The sequence below is a fragment of the Cydia amplana genome, chromosome 1 (assembly GCF_948474715.1).
Source record: "Cydia amplana chromosome 1, ilCydAmpl1.1, whole genome shotgun sequence".
In the NCBI taxonomy this organism is placed as follows: Eukaryota; Metazoa; Arthropoda; class Insecta; order Lepidoptera; family Tortricidae; genus Cydia; species Cydia amplana.
Window position 1 is genome coordinate 29,191,021 of NC_086069.1, and position 23,131 is coordinate 29,214,151.

The 23,131-nt window shown below is 37.1% G+C and overlaps 1 protein-coding gene across 11 annotated transcripts in view; it reads right to left on the minus strand.

Moving 5' to 3' along the window:
• Positions 1 to 23,131, minus strand: part of LOC134652179 (CUGBP Elav-like family member 4) — an 849,854-nt gene that overhangs the window by 37,097 nt on the left and 789,626 nt on the right. For all 11 annotated transcript variants that reach the window (XM_063507352.1, XM_063507400.1, XM_063507387.1 and 8 more), the window contains one exon: positions 13,447 to 13,526. In XM_063507352.1, coding sequence (XP_063363422.1) covers positions 13,447 to 13,526 — 80 coding nt within the window. The remainder of the gene's footprint in view (positions 1 to 13,446; positions 13,527 to 23,131) is intronic.

Here is a 23,131-nt window from a genome sequence, read left to right on the forward strand (position 1 = left end):
CCTTCCTTTTATAAGTTTATTACAGGTTTATTGAAGACGTTGAACTGCTGAGACTTTATTAAAATAATGCGAAGAGAACGTGACTTCACGTCGAAGAAGGAGCCAAATCTGTACACGCAAAGTTGTTTGCTGAGGAAAACCGAGTGGATGTTTTTCTAAATTTATGCGTGCGAGGGCGCGGTCAATAAATACGAATAAAGGAGAAAATATGGAAGAAATGCAGCTGCGGGGGTAGTAAGAATTTAGAGGCGCATACAGTAACGAGGTGGCACATGCCGAGTTAGGTGCTCCGTATTTTTGTGCGTTAGAGTGTCTGGCACGCGGCCAGAGGCTTGATCCACAACTTTATCCCCTGAGTACCTAAATCAGTATTATTTTTGCTCGAGATCGCGACAAACAAACGGACGTTAAGTCGCAAAGTCGTAATTCTTTAAGTGTATTTATTATGAGAATACTGCGGGAGTGTGTTTATTATTGATCAACAAATAATAACATAAGGTAGGTACATACACCTAAGATGGCCCATCATTTACCTACTTTTATTAGTTTTAATATGAACGTGAAGTTTTGTCTACCTGTATAATAGTACTAGCGAACATGGACGCAAAATTTGAACCATTTCACAATATTAAAAGTATGTGATAGTAGGCAACCTTTAAGAACCTGCTAAATTAAGTACTATATAATGTCTTAAAGGACTTTTGATAATCCAGTAATAGTTTGCAATTAATAGAAGGAACTGCATAACATTTTCAATAAACCTAAGTCAGTTACAAACAACTGTCCATAATTTTTTCCCTTTTTTATGAATTAAGCATAACAGCAGTGTTTTAAAAAAACAAACCGCTATGTCATCGGTTGTTTAAAAACAAAAGACAACCGCAAATGCAAGTCTCCGAAAAATCGACTGTAAACTTTCCAAACCTCATATCTGCATTAAAACTCGAATCCAACTCACCGCTCAAGGAATAAAGTTAAAAATAACACCAAGAGAATGCAGCCCGTATTTCAACAGAGCTAATCCATCTGCGCTGCCATAGTCTATCCGATGTAACGAGTGAATAATTACACAATGATTCCTATTACAAATGCAAAAATGGGACCCGTGATGCATACGTAATGGCGGCGCGAGTGAGGAGAGACTTGATGGATTAACCGGTCCAGCGTTCAAAATGAGGTTTAATGCGAAAAGTTGGGACTTTTTTAACTTAGCGAGGTTCTCGATTCATATAAGCGGAAAGTGGAACTACTTATCTAAATGGAGTGTATGATTAGCTACGTTTTAGTTTTTGACGTAGACATTATAATAATTATGTTTTCAGATTTATCAGATAAATATTGTAAATAAACGTGTATTGTCAACACTTACATTTTCATGTAGGTCATACAAGAATGATAGCGGAATTTAAGTAAAATCTGGAATCTAGGCCGAACCAGCAATCCATATGGACGTTGGTTGGTTGATGATATGATTAAGATAGTAAAGAAACGTTGGATGAGAGAAGCATACTACTGGTCGTCATCGATGGGTTAAGTCAAGCAGTGTGGACGTGTATCGGCTGATAAGCGATCGCTTTTCATGGGATCACCTAGATTGCTAAACCAGAATCGAGGGCTAGCCAAGAAGACGCAAATCGAAACTTAATAATTGGACGGAAATAGTCACGTGACTTTCCGTATCATCTGTGACTCCGATATTTTTTTTCTTTTTGTTTGGCGATTGTCGATCTGCGATTGTCATCTTGGGTGGCTACATGGCTCCTTTAGGATGCCGAGATAAGGATGGTACCTATATAAATTTATTTGAAAGAATTAAAAATTTTTTGGTTTTCTTGTCCGTCGCTTGTAACCTTGGGACAAGCGCCGAGCGAGCGCCTCCGGCAAGCAGCAGTAATGGCTGCACAAACAGACATCTGCATACGGCCTCAACGTTTCACTACTTCTACCAATGTCTAAGGAACATTTGACATATTTAAACTTCCCTAAAACAGTACTAGTACTATGATAATACTATTACTTGTTCTGTGCCAGTACACTTAATCAGTAAACACTACGCGCGAAATATTTCGGAGAGCTAGGGTCTCCATTTCAAGTACTGAGATCATTGTAAATTGACAGCGTTCTGCTGACTCACGAGTCTTAGAGCTTGAAAGTAGAAACCTGAAATGTTGTGTGTAGTGTCTAAATCATGTGAGATAAGTAATTCATCAATTTATATAAAATCTATCAAATTTTTGCTTTATTTTAGACACATTAGCAACATTTGATAAAGTTGTATCGTAATGCTTGAAGTCATGTCACAGCCTCGTAACGATTGACAATAAATACAAAACGTTTTTCCAGGTGTCTCTGCTTAAAATGCTTTTGGCCAAGCCCCCAGTTCTGGCACGTCACTGGCTTACAAAATCAGCCGAATTACTCAATTTTCAACAAGAATAGCATTCTTCACAACAATGGCCTTTCAACCAGCGATCGCTTCAAATGTAAAAATCGGTGCGACGTACTCGTACTATGTGTACGCGCGCCGCGCAAGAGCGTAGGGTAATGTTATGCGGGGCTCCGAGCCTAATTAGCCTTTGTTATTTTATGCTAATACGTTTCCACCTCGATTAGCGGGGCACGTTTAGCTGCTCTTTGGATCACTACCGTTCTCTTCCTGAATTTTGTGGAGTAGATATTTTCCTGATTTTTTTAGGAAGCAACGAGTAGCGGGTAATCAAAATCACCATATTGTGATATTCGCTGAGATTTCGTTTGTGAAAACTAATTTGATTAAAATATGATATTAGTACGATACCAGAGATTTGGGCGGATGCTATGAAACAATAGAATCATTTCATTTACCTATCCTCGCTCAGCGTGAAGTGATTCTAATGGTTCTTAACAATCACACCCCTCGCTAAGCATCGATGGTCGACGATCCTTGCTCATCTCTGGTGGAAATGCAGCTTAAACGTGCTCGCTCGCTGCACGTGATAACAATTATATACATTCAGATACACTTATTTCTGTGAAATTAATGATTTGTTTTACTACTTAGATAGAACAGATACCTAATACTTGTTATATGCTTTATACTTTGTTCTTACGTCAAAATAAATCCAAAATACCTAAATTATACAATTTTATCGCCTTCAACTTGCGTAGTAAGGTAAAAAGGGCTTTTCCCACGTCAAAGCCTCGTCTTACATGTCAGGCACGTCTCGTTATGGAAATGCTTTCAATAAGGGTTAGGGCGATAATTTTATGACGCCGATTGACGTGCGATTATGTAAAGTTGGCGGTTAACTGCAGTCGGGCCGTGAGGCGGCAGCTTTATTCTGTATTAGGCATAAATTCTTCTTTATTTTATTAAGGTTATTACCGATAAGTGTGCGAGGTAAATGTGGCTGGCCTTCACATTGAAGCTTGTTTACACATTAATTAATTGTTTATTGCGATTTCATACATTTGCTACTTGCTAACTTGCGTTTAGTGGCAAAAATATGAACTCGCAATAAACAACAATAAATATGTAAACAGCGCCAATTTGAACGAACGCTATACATACACGTATTGACCTTACATTAAATGCATTTGCCAGCATCCGAAGGTTGTAATGACTGCATATCATAAGGCCAGACTTATCTTCGATATTTGTCCTATTATTTTGTAGAAAGTTTCGTGGTAGTGTTATAAGACACGTGGGTATCAAATTTCAATTATGGATATTTCTAAACGAAACCAGTTTTTATTTTGAATACAGAATCAGTCAAGTTCAAAAATACATATTGTACATTTTGTAATAAGAACTATTTCCCTTTTTATAAGGTGAAGTTTTTTTGTACTTATAATAACTATAACGATATTGTAACAATATCCCTTAAAGGCATAAATGAACCGTGTATCCATTCTTAACACAAAATTTCTATTTGTAATACTAGTGCAGTAACAGTTTATATAGTCCATGTCATCATGTGAGAAAACTTAATTATACGAGCTCTAGGGCAGTAAGTCACCGTCAGGTGGCCGTTACACGCACCCGGGCCAAGTTATGACGTCACAAGCCCTTTCCAAGTATTCATAGAGGGCTGTGACGTAGTTTGTTGGTATTTATCTGTGTGATGTTGCTTGGTAATAATAGAAAATAGGTATGCAGTGAATTAAGTATCTTTTGTATCGTGGAATAGCTGACACACTAAGAAAATGCGTTAAAATTGTATAGGTATTCCATTACAGATTATGTTTCACAACAATTAAATTCGGAACTGATTTCGGATTTTTTTACAAGAAATAAAGAAAGTTCCATAAAAAATGTGACTGGCCTGTTTATACAAGTATATTGATTAGTTGTTAGTGTGAGTTCACACGTTGGCTACTAAACGCAAGTAGCAAATATATGAACTCGCAGTAAACACTAATCAATGTGGAAACAGGCCTCAATGTGGAGCCCGGAGATATTAATCTTATACAATACTTATAAGGTTTCGGAACTGTAAAATCTGAATTAACGAAATATCTTGTCGAATCAAGTCATAAAATGTCACAGCGTAATTAGAACAAGCTCGTTCGTTCCTAAACAAATATCGTTATCACCGTCGTTTTCAAGCGGGGCTGTGTAATAAGTGAGCTCGCTGTTCAAAAGGGTTACCATCTACTTTTATATAGCTTTAAATTAGGTGAATAGGGGAGCATTGACATAATTTTAAGCTTATACTTAAAAGTGACTGTAATGGGGTCATCAAGAAACTTTTGTACGTTAAGATCTTATACAATGAAGAGTCGTGAATGTTATATAAAGTTAAGAAAAAATATCATACGATTTTAAAGAAAACTGCACACATTTTTTTAAATTGAAATAAATATTTATGCAATTTTTTATATGCAGTATTTTCATTATAAACGCGAAAGTAACTCTGTCGGTCTGTCTGTCAACTCTTCACGCTTAAAATGCTGAACCGATTTATATAAAATTTGGTTTGGAGATAGTTTGAAGCCCGGGAAAGGACATATAAATAGTTATTTATCGATCATCATCATCCCATGCAGATGAAGTCGCGGGCAGACGCTAGTAGGACATATTTAAAATATGTTACGTTAAAAAATATCTGCTATAAAACTAACCTAACTTATTAAACGACTTGAAAATATCATAGACACAGCAGAAACATCCTTAAACCTCGGACAGCAGCGATAACTGTGTGTGCACGGACGTGTATACTCGTATGTCATTTAATATCGTCTTATTGCGACCGCCGCCCGTTTTACGAACGCCAGTGTACGTCGGCAAATAATTGCAACTTGTGTACGCCTTTACGATTGGGTGTAGTTTTTAGTGCTCGCCAGTGTAATTGACCGGAGTCCTTTGTACAATTAATTGATAGGATGTGTTTTAGTTTAATTGAGTATTTGTTTGATGGCTATATTAATACCTACTTTACTAATTTCATTCGATAGCGTGACGTACGCGTTTGCGTTAAGTGTCATTTTGTATTGGATTTTGAGTTTCCAAAACGTCACGCTTGGCGCGCTGTTCAAAATCCGTTACAAAAATAGACATAACGCAAATGCGAACGCTCATCACGCTATCGATATAAAAATGATTATTTCTAATCGGTAATCCTTTCCCGTAATCTATCGCGAAGAGATACCAATTTCTAAAAATACACCTATCTTTCCGAAACCGGAACCGTAATTAAAACCCCTGAGCAAATCTGTACCAGTTAAAAGAAACAATTTGCGTCGAAAGCACGCAAACGGCACTATCCCGCCCCAAACCAGGGCTTTAACATTTAAAAGGCGTAGTGGACCTGTCCTTGTAGACGGAGAGCTAGTCTTGAAAAATGGTATAGGTACTACAGTTTTGAGAGCAACAAAACCGCTCTATTTCGTTACAATCTATTTTGCAATTATTGTTGCTGTATAATTTTTTTTAACAGGTAGAGTAATTCGTCAGTAACTGGCCATTGTTAGTATTACATAATTGTCCACCAAATGAATTCTATTCACCTATAAGTAGAATTCATTTTAGTATAAGGTTTCAATAACTGACCAGCCTTCAATAACTAGACGCCTTATACTAAAATGAATTCTGTTTATAGGTGAATAGAATTCATTTTTAGTTTAGGGCGGCCAGTTACTGGCGAATTACCCTATATCCAGTAAAAGAATTTTAACTTCATATGTTATGTTACTAGTTTGCTTTATTATCTAGACCCTATTACTTGATTTGGCCAGGCGTTTGGAAGCTGATCATCGGTGGAGGTTAGGATAGTAGGCTGCTAAGGGATTTAAAAATCAATCGAAAAAAACGGTAGCTTATTTCATCACCGCCATTCATTATTTCAATTGATTGACAAGTCATTCATAAAAATTGGCTTATTTGTTTCGGCGTACAACACATACACCACTTATACCTAATCCTATATCCAAAATAGATTGATAGTCTAAAATTACAATCCTTATTTGTATCATCGACGTAGAGGGATAAAAATGGAGTTTAGAGCTCTACAAATTGTATACCATCAATTGATTTTACAACTTCTACCTAGTCTAACTCTACCTCCAGTCTCCACTGATAAACAGCTGTCGGATTCCCGTATCTATTAATAATAACAGTATAGCACGTCTTTGTAATAACCCAGTCTCATAGTCCACCCAAACTTCAATCCATAGACCGGTATACTGTTCTCTTTTTCTACAATAGTCCCAATGCCTGCTGAGACCGGTTCATGGGTGTCTATTGTTGCACCTGTGAACGGGTTCCAGCAGGCGTTATACATGACATAAAAGCTCTCCAAGGGGCCTCTACGTGTTGGATCTGTGTCCCCACGCAAGCCTATCAAAAGACCGGGATTAAAGGCCCGTGAAATCCAAGGAGATACAAACAGTATAGCAAACTAGAAGGGTTTCTTTGCTTAAAATTAAATACCCTTTTCCGGGGTCAGCTCTTAACCTATGAGAACCCTCGGGCGAATGAAGCCCTCGAAAATCCCTAATAAGGTCCGTAAAAGGCTGGGGCCCAATTATTAAAGACAACATGCCCTGTGTAGGTTGTGTACTGGTAGCGACGTAATGAATACGGATTTATGTTTTAAAATTAAGGAACGGGGATTTTTACTTGGTATGTTTAATACTAGTGGGACGAATAGAGTATTTGACTACCAGTCAAATAACTTTCTTTTTCGAACCTACGAAACAATTTTTGCTACTATACTCGTAGAATTTAAATAATATGAAACACTAGCAAAATGACGTCATGGTTCCGTTCCTATTCTTTATAGTTCTATACGATTTATAAAATATAAATTGTGTGAAAAATAACTGCTTTCTACATTTCTCTATTAATGTCTGGTGCCTTTATTTCATGCATAGTGTGAATTAATTTAATTTACATACAGTCAACACCCCTATTGATAGATATTTGACACGAATACTAGGTCAAAGATCAGGCGACCTAAATACTAAAAACTTACCGATTATAGGTACTATCTTAGCTTATACCTAATTATTATTTTTCTATTAAATTTTCAGTTACTATATTTGCATCTAGCTCCTAGGTAACTGTATCAACACATAGATTCACTTTAAAACATATATCTAAACTATAATTCCAAAATGACATGAGGTAGGTACCTACTTATATCTATACCTGTAATGTTTAATAAAATTATATTTTTAAAAATACCTTTCTGCTGATTTTATAAGTAAATTTTAACTGAATACCTACAATAATTAATTATTGCCAACAGAAGTTATTTATTTAGGGGTATTATTTTTTAATTACAATGTAAACCACCTTTTTTCTATTTAAATTCTTCTACCCAGTTCAATCTCCTTTTTCAGCGCAATTAGTATTTTACGCTTTTACGGCCAACTAAGTCCAAAACCTAGTCTATAAGGTATGCAAACTAAAAACAACAGTCGTTAAGGCAACTTCCAGGCACGTCGGTACTTAAGCTAAGTGAATTCGCAACAGGTATTTTTACTAAGTAATTTCTCAATACTTTTATTTTGCTATTTTATATATGGAAAGCGAACGTAAACGGTGAGATAGCTCGCATGGGAGTGACCCTGCGCGAAACATGAGCGAATTTATTAAGGCCTGTTTATAACGCCCATCTTATAACAATATAAGTATAAAATGTATGGTTTTTCGGGGTGTTTTCGTAGGTATGAAGTTTTCGGGCAAGGGTACGGTGGCTAGCTAATACTAAAGGTTTGAAAATTATTGAAAATCCTTTGTACATACTTAGGACGTTTTAGAATAAAATTGTTGTTGAGTAGTTATTTTGGGTAAGCGCGAGAAAGTTCAGGTAATTTTGGGTCTGATCAGAACGTAACTTGAGTACGTACTTAAAACGAGGTTTTAGATATAACATGGTTTAATCATAGTTTGTAGAAAGGTTTCAGAGTGGAAAATGTTTTCTGACTCGTGTTGAATGTTTTGTATTCATATTCCATGTATCCTAAGTACCCCGCTTTTTATGTTGCTTTTATTAAACATTCGAGACGTTGTTAAAAGATTGTTTTGATTAAAAATCAGATACCTACTAATATCTTTGAAAAAAAACTTCAAATATATTATTTAACTATTTTGAATCTGAAGATCTAAGTATCTTTCATAAGTTTGGAAATGGAAACGCATGCTTAAATTATACTGTTAGATATGCTATGCAGGGTAACGATATTCAACTGATAATAAATCAAAATTAGACATGTGTCCGTGTTTCTTTTCTACCGAGCCAACTGGTTTTGGCATCTGCCTGTGATTAAAACGTGTAAAAATTCAATATAAAACTACAATTTTGTGTTTGCCCCCTCTTATGAGTGTGGGATATCTATATATGTAATATAATCAATCAGGACAAATACAAAATTAATTAATTTTCCTCTAGAGGGACGCCAAACGTCTATTCATACACTTGTTTCATACAAATCACAGCACCCTGTCGGTGCAGACAAAAACGTCATTAGTGGGGAAGTTGGGGCAAAGCTGGCCTTTGTGCCGAATGGAATTATCGGTGCCGAAGCACCCCTGCTCGGAGCTGGATTAGTGCCGTGGCCTTATTGGTGACTGCTTCCGTCGTTTAAATTTGAAAGGTTTTTCATGGGCTAAGAAACTATTTTGAAAATGTTGATGAAACCAAGAGAAGTAACGACGCCTTTAGGCGTTCTTGGCGTTCAAATATATATATTAACAGGGACATAACAAATTAAACTTGTGCGCATACCGATATCCATCTATAAAACAATGAAAAGTAAATCTCCATCTGGCAACATTGAACCAAGTATAAAATCCCTACCCTTATAACCCTAACCCAGTGTTAATCCGGTGGACGTCCATGCATGTTGTCATTCACTAACAAAATTGTATGGGCTTTGTCTGAAATAAATTTTTATTGTTATTATTATTATAAACAGAAAGGAACCAACATTTAAATTTCAAAATTCATTCTTAAGCCGCGCACACACCCCTAATTACATCCCGTTACACGCGCCTGTAATATTCCGCGATACACAAGCACGTATAAGCACCGAGTTAATCCGAACTATCGGTATTGCTACACGGAGCCTAATTAGAAGGCTGCTTTATAAAGCCTCCTCAAGGCCAAAATCCTTGATATTAATTCTAATAAAATGTAATTTGATGTAATCGCGCGCGGCAGGACAAAGGCAGAAGCCACTTCGCCCAACAAGGCGCGCACTTTGTTATGATAATGCTCGTGCAATCCCCGCTTAATGTACCTTCGATATTCTTCATGCAAATGCTTCTCGCCGCCATATTTAATTTGAAAGATACCCGCTCTAGTTCCAGTTGCCAGGTAAATAAAACGGGAATTTTTAGTTCTCATACATTTTAATTTATTACGGACAAAATGGACGTGAAAAAAAACATGAAACATACCAGTGTTTTGTTCGTAATACGTATGCGCGTTGTCTTGTTTGTTGGAAAATGTAATTTGCATTTCTGCTTTTCAATTAATGAAATAAAAAATCTGAGTTACTTGTTAATTGATTGTCTGTAAAATTGTGTAGGCATGATTGATAAACCAATGGTATATAATTTATAATGTTAACCTTATTAACTTCTCTTAGGATAGATTTTTAAAATTGTAATCTGGAAGAGCGAGGTCTCCTGATACAGGTACTTTATACCTAATAGGAGGACTCGACCACTATGTATTTACCAACTAAGATTGAAATGAAATAAATTATTATCTTATCTTATCTTAATGGTGTAATAATAAACATTCGATTCTCAAACAACATTGAAAAGAATTTTAGCGTTTAAGATAATTTTTACTTCACGTTTATATTTTTATTTAAACGTATGTACAGTACTTTTTCCGCTCCTTACTCCATAATATACCTAACAAAATTAAATTTCCACTCTGCTCTAAAACTTGGCATGGACAATATGCCTGGGCCTATCTCTAGACCACTAATTAAAAAGTTAAGCGGGCCGGACAGTCAATGCGCGGTCTTTTTGCCGACCGATACATTCTGGCTAGTATTTACCGACTGCAATTTGTTAGCCGCTCTTTTATTTAGCCATCTGAATTAACCGGGACTTTGGGAAGATTTAAAAGGCTTTTTTGAGTGTTTGCATATGCTTTTGCCCGTCCTAAGGAAAAAGGCAGATAGGAAAATGAATGATTAAATGTAGCTAGTTTAGATGCAGAGGTGGGTCGAAATAATCGAGGATGATAAGTGGATTAGTATGTGTATACAGCGTTTGCAAAATGGAATGGTACAACAGTATCCATTAAAATTAATAGTGTCTTTGAAAATAGTTTTTTGCAGGTGTTGAAATAGTTATCGGCGCTTATTTAAGTGAATTAGGCACCAGGCGGACGTGACAGTTTGCTTACTGGTACAATTCGTACAGGAGTTCCAAGACTTCCAAGGAAGCAAATGAACCGTAGCTCTCTCAGCCCCCAAACCCACAGAACAGAGCTCCTGCGCGAACTGTACAATGCAAATAAGCACTTTACATTGGCGATAAACCGATATTGCTGTAACAAATAACAAAATGTTCCAGCTCTGTTTGAAGTATCATATTAACATCACAATTTGCAACAATAAAAACATGTAAACGCCGCGTACAAACGTTAAATATTTGCGCAGCCTCACCCTACAAACACGATTGAAATTAAATACTAGTTGGCTATGTTGGCAGCGCCGATATTTGTCGCCCGTTATTGCATGCACTGTTTGAATAAACTTTTATGTTGGCAACACTCGACAGCTGCTACGTACGTCTGTCATTTTAATGAATTATATTTTCATTTTGACGGCGACGTGAACGAAGGTTGCATCGGGACACATATTTGACTTTGGAAATGTGACCGCAAAAGCTTGGCAAGGGCTAAAAGTTGAATAACGATCTTGAAATTGTTATTAATTTGTTAATGTTAGTAGGTCGGTACCATATGAAAAAAACATTTTTACAGGTAGGTAAGTGTAGCATACGGGTAAGTGTATGAACTCGCAATAAACACTAACATAACATGAAATGTGGTTATCTTTACCAACCTTTACCTTACCTGAATTTGTGATAATCTTAGTATCACATAATTATGCCATCAACTTCAATATAAGTACCATGTTTTAACCAATAATTTATAGGCCCGTGAAGTCCAAAGTGGAGAAACAATAATAATAATAATTTCATTCGGTAAAATGGTAGACCAAAATATGTGTAGGTATCTTTGAAAATAGAGAATACTTATAAAAGATTTTTCTATAATAGACGAAATGAAATTCAATGAAACCAAATATTTACTGACAACAAAACAATACCGCTGATTGGCTTCGAAACTCAGAACGAATTGAAAAATAATAAACAAGTCAATAAATTCTAAAAATCTATTAGACAACGGTCTTTGTTCGCAACAAGGCCCATTAATTGGAAAAGTTTTCAATTGCACAGCAATTAATGGGAAGATTTGAAAGCAACGGCCGATTATATCGACACTCGAATCGGTCCGATTACGCGCAAACAATTGCAATTACGATGCTTAATTGGGTAGGCTAGAGGGCGGAGATAAAATTTTAGAACTTGAAAAATATGTCTAATGTTAAATATACTGTTAATACCATAACAGCAAGGTAACTAAAGTCTATTTTTTTATTCCGTAGACTGAAATGACAGTTAATTGTATGAACATGAAATGTCATTTCATACTATTAACTGTCATTTCAGTCTACCGAATAAAAAAATAGACTTTACATAAGTACAATAGGGATATATACACACATACTACATAAATTTTTTTGACAAGTTTTCACAGACAATAAAATATGACATTGATACATCAAGGCGGTTTGTTTACAAAGGGCCTATCGGGAAACGCGAAATCGAAACTCAGAACCTCTTTATCGCTCGAATATGCAAGAGTGATAGAGAGGATAGATAACATCGACTCTCTCGTTTGTGGTAGACCCTTAGATTGTGACTGATTGTTGGAGTGGTGCCCCCTACGCAGAGTTTTGCCTAATATTCCCTATTGAAAACAAATGAAAATTATACATGTTTCAGTGGTTTTTTTCATCGAGCCAACTTTAAACCTTTAGTTTATGGTACATTTTAAAGATAGAAATTTGATATTATAGCCTCCTAAGGCCCAAGGTCCTACCCATAGTACTTATTAACTTATTCAGACCCAGCTCCTACAACAATTGTGTAGTCATAGCGTACCACGGTCCTACCAGTAGGACTTAATAGAAAACCCATCATTTTGTTTTCAAATTTTGCGCTTATCGAAATTGGCGTGTACAAACTTCTAAAGGACTGTTTGGTTTGTCCGTGAGCCCTTTAACAAGTTCGTAAAAAAAACAAAGTGCTGTACAAGGTGCTGTATAAGTACAATAACATTTAAAAAAGTCTTTTAAGTATAGTTTGTAGCTTTCTAGTAGACCCCGAAGGCTTATCCTATTGTCTATTGTTCAGTAAAACCGCACGTGCTACTTACCTGCAAAAAAGGGTCCTAATTATTCTATTTGGCACCTGAGCGCGGGCTAGTCCAACGCTCAAAAAAACCAGTGTAGGTGCGCTCTCCGATAACGCGCCTTTGTTACGCATCTCGATGACACATTTTAGACTGGTTCTGTAGCGTTCGACTCGCCGGCACTCAGTAACCGAAGTACCGATTTTTTATGCAGGTGGTTGTGGCACGTGGCACGAGCGGTTTTTCTTAACAATAGACAATAGGATTAGCCTTCGGGGTCTATTAGAAAGCTACAAACTATACTTGGGTCTGAATGAGTATAAAACAATAGTACTACTGGTAGGACTACGGGCCGTACTGACTACATACTCAGTTTTTCGTTGGGCCTTAGGAGGATAGTGGCACTGTCACATTACAGTGCAGAGTTCGCTTGGTCTCTACCTACTTAGTTCACGTTACCAGAGTGTTCGCAAATGGGTAAGAATACTAAACAATTAGATTAGTAGGCACTCACCGGCATAGTTTGACTCCCGTGCAAACTGGTGATAGCCGCCTGCGCCTCTTGGTGTGAGCTGAACTTTACGAACGCGCAGCCTGCAACAACGAAACGAAACCTTATTATATGTCATACAATGTTATATACCTATATATAAGTAACTGGTCAAAAGATATGTAAATAAGTTAAGGTGAGTTATCTTTTTACACTTTAGTGTTTTTGTTTTAATTTTGTTCTAATGTTTAATGTGTGGGTAATAAACTCTTGCCAAGGATTATTTTTTTAGCACTATATTTTATTTATTTCTCTTTAAACTTGAGGTAGATTAGGAAATAAACATGAAATGTAAAAACACGTACAAAAACAATACAAAATACTTATGAAAAACCTAACCTAGTGTGCCGCCAGCTGCGGGGCAGGGCCCAAGCTGCCGGTGGTCAGGGCTGCAGAGAGAGGAACCGGCAGACTATCCGCGCCGAGTCCTAGACTACTTACCGCCTTCTTGATCCAGCCACCTAGCGAGAGTCTCTCTCTCATTATTAATATTATTACCTTCTATTGCTCTAGCACAGAGATATCACCGTCACGCAACATATTTAAACTACTTAATAAATACACCTGTTTTACCCCTACGTGAGAACATGTCCCATTTGAACCAAGGAAAATATTTCGTAATCCGCCAAACCGTTCCGTTTTCGAATTATCCTCGGCCAGCTTAGTTTACAAACAAGTTCGACTTACGCAACTTTCAGCCCATTCTAATAGAAACATCCTGAAATTACGGATGAACAATGCCCAAAAATAACATAAACTTCGACGACAACAACGTATATGATTCTAACTGAAAAATGATAACTTTACAGGAGAGCAAAACAGAAGTACAATCCTTATACTTTTTTTCGTGTTAAAGATAATAAACAGGAATTTGGCAAATATGGTTATTAATTGTATTTTATTGCTTATAATATTTTCATATAACTCAATTTATTGGTAGTTTTCGAGAAAATGCAGATAGTCCACAAATTAAGTTATAATTATTTACTCACCGTTGGGTATACCGTTCTATCTACCAGTTAGAATATTATACTTGGTTAGATTTTTCTTTAAGAATGACGTATGCAAGTCTATCTGGGACTTAGAACATTATACTTGGTAACATTTTTTTGTAAACTCTATGTATGTAGGTCTATCTGGGACTTAGAATATTATACTTGGTATAAAAACTGTCTAACTCACTGTAAAAAATATTCTATGTGTGGGTTAGGTCATCAAAATTTAAGCCATTTATTAAAATTTTTGTTTTATTGTATGACATAGTTTTAACGCACTTTTATTTATTTTATATTTGGTTGCATTATTATTCTGTATAAATCTACGTAACTATAATTTTGACAGATAGAATCATATACTTTTCATTAGTTTTATAGCTTAATAATAATGTAGAGAGTACTAAATACCAGTAAAAATATGTCTTGAGGAGAATTCGATTTGTTTTTACAGTGGTAATGTGATCCTTTTGGGTAGTGTCGATGCGACTAACTACATGGAAGCTGTTATCATAGGACATTATGGCAAAATTAAATGTAATTAAAATGAACCCATGACATTAACCATAAGTTGTTATAAAAATATGTAATTGCGTATTAAAGGCACATTTATAGTTATAACACCTTGTTTAATGATTGAAAATAGATTAAAAATAGTTTTAATGATTTACATTGTTTAATGTGTGTTATTGTTTGGTGTGTTTTATTTCTGTAGAAAATCTAAACGGAAATCATCAAATCAATCACAGACTAGATGTGTTTCTCTTGAGGTACCTAATATTATTATTTGTTACTACTTAGGTGAGCATGGTACATACTTAGTAGGTTCCCAGATATAGTACCTAGCATAAAAGAAAATTCGCTATTATTTTCTATTCTTTTCTTATAATCAGCGCTGGCATAAGCAAACATTAATAACCTCGCAAATTCCCAGGTTCAACTCTAATATCCCAAAATTCCGTAAAAACATCGTCAAAAAATGCCTTAAACAACAGCTCACAGCGGGATTATCGCTCAGTTTTTCAATAACAGGCTGTCAGAAGGCGGAGGATCAATCTTACCTCCCTTCCCACAGGTGCTACTGCGTAATGACGACTGATGGATCTCCCCAGATAGGATTACCGCAGCAACTTGCCCTGAACTAAATCACTTACCGCCCAGCCTCTTTTAACGGCATTAGTGCCGACACCTCGCCCATATTTTACACGATGCAAAACCGAAACAGAATTCCGGAAGGAATACAATCTTCTTTTATATTCGCGACGTGAGGATACGGGTAGATTATGCTCGTTACTTTATATTAAATCAACGATGAATCTAAAAAAATTCAGAGGTAAAACTTTGCACGAGAAATTGTGGCGACTATTTCGCCGAGCTCTCGACGCTGGAAGTACGATTATGCTTGACTGGCTTTTATTCGTATTATCCTTTGTTCGACTGGATAAAAGAGCACGGCCGAAACGTTTTTCGAAAAGCCGCCTCATATAAATTAGGGCGCACTTTTTAAGCTCCACACCATGTTTACATCTCCGGCTGCTGCGAAAATAGAGACAACGCAAAATAAGCAGAGGCTGAATAGAATAAAAACAATTTGCGATCGCCGGCAAGGGCACTGTCGCTGTCGCATAAAAGAATAATAAGCGCGGATTGTGCGGAGCACAATTTAAACGGCGACAATCGGTGTAGCGGCCGCGCGGACCCGCCGGCGCCGCGCGCGCTCATTACAATGGCTGGCGGAAAACCCATTATGAGGACGTCACTTGGCAAGTGCGAAAGAAGTCAAAACTTCGCCGGCAAACATGGCACTATTTACTGCTTCCACATTCGGCGACGTGTGCGAACTTGGATGCAATTTGTTAACCCTTTATCGGGCTGGCACGCAGGCGGCGGCTGCGTCGCGCTGCAGGTAACTTGGCCGCCCGCCAAAGATCTGTTTTCCTGTTGTTGGCGAGCAAACTCACAGATCAGTTTTTATCGCGCGAAAGGCCTTTATAGCCCGCCGATAGCGCCCGCGACCGAAATGTTTGCGTCGCCGCCGATCGCAAATATTATTGGATAGTTTTATGTATCGGAAGCATTACACGTTAAAAAGTTTGGCACTCGACTGGCGACGGAACGTTACCTCTGCGAATTGTTTCATGTTTGGTCGTTTGATTCGCGAGCGTGCGCGAGTGTTTACCTGTCAAGTTAACAGGATAATTTGTCAAAGGTTTCTTTGAGGTCCATTTTTTTATGTGCGTCGCGAAGCACCTTTTATGTCTTTGACACACGTCAGCTCGAGTAATCATACGTTCGCAGCATCTCGAGATGAGGGCTCGTGCGTCTCTGAAAGGATATTTGTTCTGTGAGGTATTTTCTGACGTGGGGTGGAGCGGACGAATCTAGTTTATTCGTAAACTTGTAACAATTTAGTTACCTAATGGTTTTACTTTGGTAATGAAATTCTTACAACAGTGACAAACAGGTAATTTGATTGACAACTTAGTTATTACCAGTTTCCAATGAAACCATCCTCACGTATCTTTTACTCAGTCTATGAAATTCAACGTACGTTCATTTCAACTGTAAGTATAATAACGATGTCAGATGTAAAACTTTGCACTCCCGAGAACAAACCAAATACGTACTATTAAATGGCGTTATTTCACTGAAGGTTCGGGAGCGAGATCCAATATTATTACTGCTCTGGGCTCAGTTCGAATCTTTCATTTTAAACTTCCGCGTATGAAGTTGCTCAGAGGAAGTTGGTAATGCCGAGATGAATTCGCGAACAGTGTAAACAACATCCGATCTATATGGACCGCCCTAACGAGAGATTCTGATTGTCTTTGCTCTGAGATTTCATTCAGTTTGATTCGATTTAAGAAGCAAATAAAATTAGTTTCTGAATAGTTCGAGCGGAGTTTTAAACTGTTGATTAAAATTTGGATGAAATGTTTATTCACAGGAATAGAGTCCGCAATATTCGTTTACAAAAACAAATGAAGCGAATAAACAGTTTAAACATTGAATTGATGGAAATGTTAGTCTTGGTGTTGAGTCGCGTGGACTCGCCGACTTTTACATCAACTGACTAAATAGAAACATCTCACAAACATTGATTAGAACGTTTTATGTTTCGGAATTAGACTGTGTAAGTTAACTCATTAATATTGTCTATTTCGCTAATTCGATTACAAATAAATAGAGAATCTAAGCGAATATGTCACAAATCAAACTAAGCCTAACTCGTTTAATATATTAAGACACTAAGTATTTTCAATTTTCTAATTTTGGAGTACTGTTTATATAGCCAACAAAAAATATTTTCTAATTTCCATACGATTCCATGTAGCTATAAATATTGATAAACGCATCGTAGGGTCTAACTTTTCAATGGCATGTACGAATCAAACTCTTGAAAATGCCCGTTTCCATTCCTCGCTGTCTAAATGATACTGGAACCAGTGTCACTATGTATTTTAATAACCAAACTAAAAGTACCTATATACGGTATACTACTAACTAGCATTCATCAGGACTTCATTAATTTTATTCATGTTTCAGAACTACGCGAAAACATTGTTCTAAAATTTTCAACAACCATCCGAAATCATCGGTAAAATTGGATCCGCGAAAACAAACACAAAGAGCGATAATACAAGGTGATTACGCAAACGAAAGGCGGAAACAAAGAGATGCCAATAATAGGGATGAACTGGAAACCGTACGCGGCAATTTTGGTAAGTTGCGAGTGGCGAGGAGCGTCAACTCTATCGGTTTATAGCTCCGCAATCGTGCGTAACGCGGCACGCCAACTCCGCCGACAAATGTTTAAAACGACTTCTGCTCCATTGTTCCTCAGTTTCCAATTGGGCCCAGGACTTTCTAATGTAACTTGATTGTAAAACAAAAGACGCTCGCAAACTTGCCGCGACCGTCTTTTGTCGAGAAAAAGGTGAATTATTGTTATGTTTCATAGGCGCCGCTTAATGGAGCGGCGTTGGGCGTAAATCTCGCGAGAGGGGATTTAATTAGACATAGTCTTGTATACAGGTGCAGCGGGTAAAGAATTAACCTCTCCCGCGTAACTCGAGAGCCGTTTTGAGGTACTAAAAGATGGCTAATTGGAAAGGTAATATCCACGGGTAGCATTAACAATGCTCGGGAGACCTGCGTAATATCCGGCAGGATCCTTATTATTTTAAGTGACGCGGATGTTAAATATTAACGTGGAGTATTAGCGGGTAATGAGGAGATAGTTGGTGCGTGCAAACAGCGTGATCACGTCGCTCTGATAGGATCATGCGCGGGAACTCCTCTGTAATATGTAGATGCGTAGGTAAGCTACGATATAAAGCTTAGCGTCAGTAAAGGCATAACGCTTTCGTTAATCAATACAAAAAATCGTATTTGCGCGTAGAAAGTCAAAATATAATTGATTTAACGCTTAGAATTCGCGTTAATTTAAGTCCATCGCCGTGTCGTGTTTTTAGGGTTCCGTAGCCAAATGGCAAAAAACGGAACCCTTATAGATTCGTCATGTCTGTCTGTCTGTCTGACCGTCTGTCCGTGTATGTCACAGTCACTTTTCTCCGAAACTATAAAAACTATACTGTTGAAACTTGGTAAGTAGATGTATTCTGTGAACCGCATTAAGATTTTCACACAAAAATAGAAAAAAAAACAATAAATTTTTGGGGTTCCCTATACATAGAACTGAAATTCAAAATTTTTTTTTTTCATCAAACCTATACGTGTGGGGTATCTATGGATAGGTCTTCAAAAATGATACTGAGGTTTCTAATATCATTTTTTTCTAAACTGAATAGTTTGCGCGAGAGACACTTCCAAAGTGGTAAAATGTGTGTCCCCCCCCCCTGTAACTTCTAAAATAACAGAATGATAAAACTAAAAAAAATATATGATGTACATTACCGTGTAAACTTCCACCGAAAATTGGTTTGAACGAGATCTAGTAAGTAGTTTTTTTTAATACGTCATAAATCGCCTAAATACGGAACCCTTCATGGGCGAGTCCGACTCGCACTTGGCCGCTTTTTTTATATGAATTATCTGGTATTTGAAACGAAATGTCTAGTTCTACAAACTTAATAAAACTTATTATCTCCCATTGATTAAACTACTAAATTACAACATAAACTCACGCCCGATTTGTTTTCCCAAAACTTGTCCAATATATTTTTAACAACAACGTTTTGAAACGTCAAACAGCGCCGATAGGGTGTTTCTGAGCGAACAAATTCGCAACGATAAGGACGTCACAAGTTGGAGTATTTCATTGGAGTTGGTATCAGTTGCGAGCTCGCAGTCATTGTATGGAGTGCACGCTCAATTTGTGAAAAACGTATAAAAGTTCGCTTACAATTCTCTTTCTGGGAGTTTAAGCTCGGGGTCAGGTTGAATTATGCCGGCACTCACTATATTTGTACGTATCTTTGTGGATCGTGTCTTTGTATATTATGTTAGCAGAAATGAAATTCAGACGTCGCTTTTGGAACCCAGTTTGTATTAAATTAATAACCATGACTGCTGCACTGTGATGTGATACTTATACGTAGTAAATATTATATTACGAATGACAATTATAGACATTAAATGTATAAACAAACCGTTTCTATAGCTGATCTAAACCATTTTGTTGATGATTCTGGGTCGTAATAATAATTACAATAGTCAGAATACTTCGATAACAGTAAGGTTAAGTAATAGTTAAGTTGTAGGTGTAGGCACCTTCGACATATTACAAGAACCATACTCTTGGTTCATAGCAGAAGTGGAGCTGATAGTTAAAACTAGTTTTTCGTGTGGAATAACATATTTTAAGACAAGATATTGAAATATTGACATCAGTACTTATCGTAATAAGTTTACTATGTAATGTGCCAGTAGCACACATATGCAACCTCCAATACAATATTACAATCACTCCTTGATTCATCGATCTATAAAAGACAAGAAAGGCATACACGATACTTGCGTAACATGAGAAGCATTAGGTAAGTACAATTTCTCTCGATACAAAATCGAATCTAAAGTACCATAAAGTGTTAAAAAAAATATACGATGGCTGTATAAAAATGCCTATAGACAACTATTCCTTCAGCTAGTGCCAAGATGGACAGATAGCGCGATAGAGGCGTCAGGCGATAGTCCGCACGCGATGGGGCGCCTGCGTTCCACGATACTTGTCGCGTGACGATAAGACGGTTCTATCGTCTTTGAATACTCGTAATGTGAGTCTTAAGAGGGTGGACTAAGACTTATATTGCAACTGTTTTAAAGCTAGAAGACTATTGCCCACTTTGCGTCTTAACATTGATGGGCATAGTTATAAAATATATTTGGATATTATCCTGTAGCTATATTTCCTTTTATAAAGTTTCTAGCTTCAGTATGATGTATGATGATTGTTAAAATTATCGTATGACTTTCTCCGCACCTCAAACTACTATCATCATACTAACTTTCATCTAAATCGGTGCAGCGATTAAGTCCTGAAGAGATAACAGAAATACACACAGACAGAGTTGCGTTCGCATTTTTAATATTCAGTAGGGATAAATAGGAATATGTGGTATTGGTGTGTAATGTTATTTTTCATCTTTAGCTAGTAAACATTTGCTTTCCACTATAATTTTGTCACGAATAATTTATTTTCATACCCATATGAATGGAAACATGTCGCACCAATAAACGACCCCTTACACAACACAATCCGTCGACTACCATAATCGTTTACCGAAAACCGATGCATTAAAATATCCATAAACCGGCTCAATATTAAAAAGCGCGTTTTCACAACATTCGTATTCCGCCGCCGTCGGGCCATATCTCGGTTATATCTCCTAAGGTCTCATAAGGGAGACGGTTGGACCCGGCGCGGTTGCAAAGTGGTTATAAACCGGCCCTTAAGGCGCCACGGTAAACGTAAAGACACTTCGCGTACGTGAGCCGTTGGCTTCATACGCGTTAAAATATAATACTCAGCGTTATTGATACTGCACCATAAGGTGATAATAGGGTTATTGATCTGGCATTTACGGCGTTTTTAAGGGCATGAGTAAGACTAAGTCGTTGCACTTTTTATTGTGTGGTTAACTGTTGACGGTCGTATATGTTTCTCGCCGTATACCTCGTGATGTCATTTGATTGTCAGGCACTTGGAGTCCGTTTCTTGAAAGTTTAAATTGTAACTTGGGCCTCGGGTAGCACTTAAAATTTAGGAAAATAGTCACTTTATATGAATATTGATACAATTTTATTCATGTATTACATTGCTTATTTGGCGCAGTCGGTAGGATTACAAACTGATCATTTTATTTTTCTAAGCTAACTCTGCCCTAAGTGCGAAAATGCCATTATAAACATTTTCATCGAAATTTTACGTTTATAGTGGCAGTGCCACCTTTTTACTTTAGCTAATTAGTTCTTTTTATTTTTTTTATAGTATCTGTACTACATCTAAGCGTCCCCGCTACGCCTGGGCCCTTATACACTGACCCACTATCAGTATAAGTAGACGTCCCATTTTCCTCTCACATCTCCGATTAATCCTCCAATCAATAGACTCCATTATAAGGACGTGGAGCTAATTGCGCCTACTTCTGTGGACCGCCGATAAGCGGCCTACTTCGGACTGTGAATAGCGATATGGCTATGATACGAGTAAATATGCTATGTATAGTATTTATATTATTACTCGTACACATGAGTCGACAAAGATAATCATAAAATAGATAAAGTAGGACATGGCTCTGAAGACTTTAGCAAAGTCTTGAATGAATGAAATGAGCACGAAATTGCTAAATGTATCAAAACTATTGCAATACTCGAACTTACAGAACATTTACTCTTTTCAAGATTTGCGACGCGTCTTCTCAAACTCTCAAATTGAATATAGAAATGTACACACCCGAAAACCAATTATGTTCTTGCAATTTGATATGGTTTTCTTCTTATTTTATTTTTAGGAGGAGTTTTGGCCGAAGAGTGTCAAGTTCCGGCGGCCGGCTTCATGACACAGCGGGGTTACGAAATGCATTGCTAATATTTTAGTTTTAAGATAATTATCTATGGGCCAATAGTTTCCTGAAAATAAAGATTTTTCAATTAATTTAATTTTACTTAGAGTGAGCCTCTAGCGCTAACGTGCACGATAAATTCAATCAAGAGTCGATTCATCAGGCATCTTGGTCGCTCTTAGTTCAAACTTCAGAAAAGGTCTGCGGACAAAATAATAAAAGTTAACCTCTCAAGTAAATTTTTATCACGGTTTTATTATTTCAGTCTCAAAGTACTTAAAAAAATGAATCCCGTCTTTAAGGGCGTATAAAATTGCTTTTGATCACAGGCTAACTTTTCAATATGTATCTACAGGAAAGACGCAAACGAAGTCAATCATACAACAAAATGTGTACGACTGACTTATTGGTATTGACTCAAGGTCGTATCAAGATATAACAAAAACCATATCAAACTGTGAATACAGAATTGGCTTCCCTTTCGCTTGAATGTTGTTTTTTCCACGAGTCGCCTAAATGGAGATTCGGGCGCTCCTAAATATAGAGCGTCGACCTTTCGACCTGCTGTGACTTTCACTGGATGCCTTTCGGGTCCGTTTCAAAGTAACCCCTTATCTCCCTAATGCAATTGAG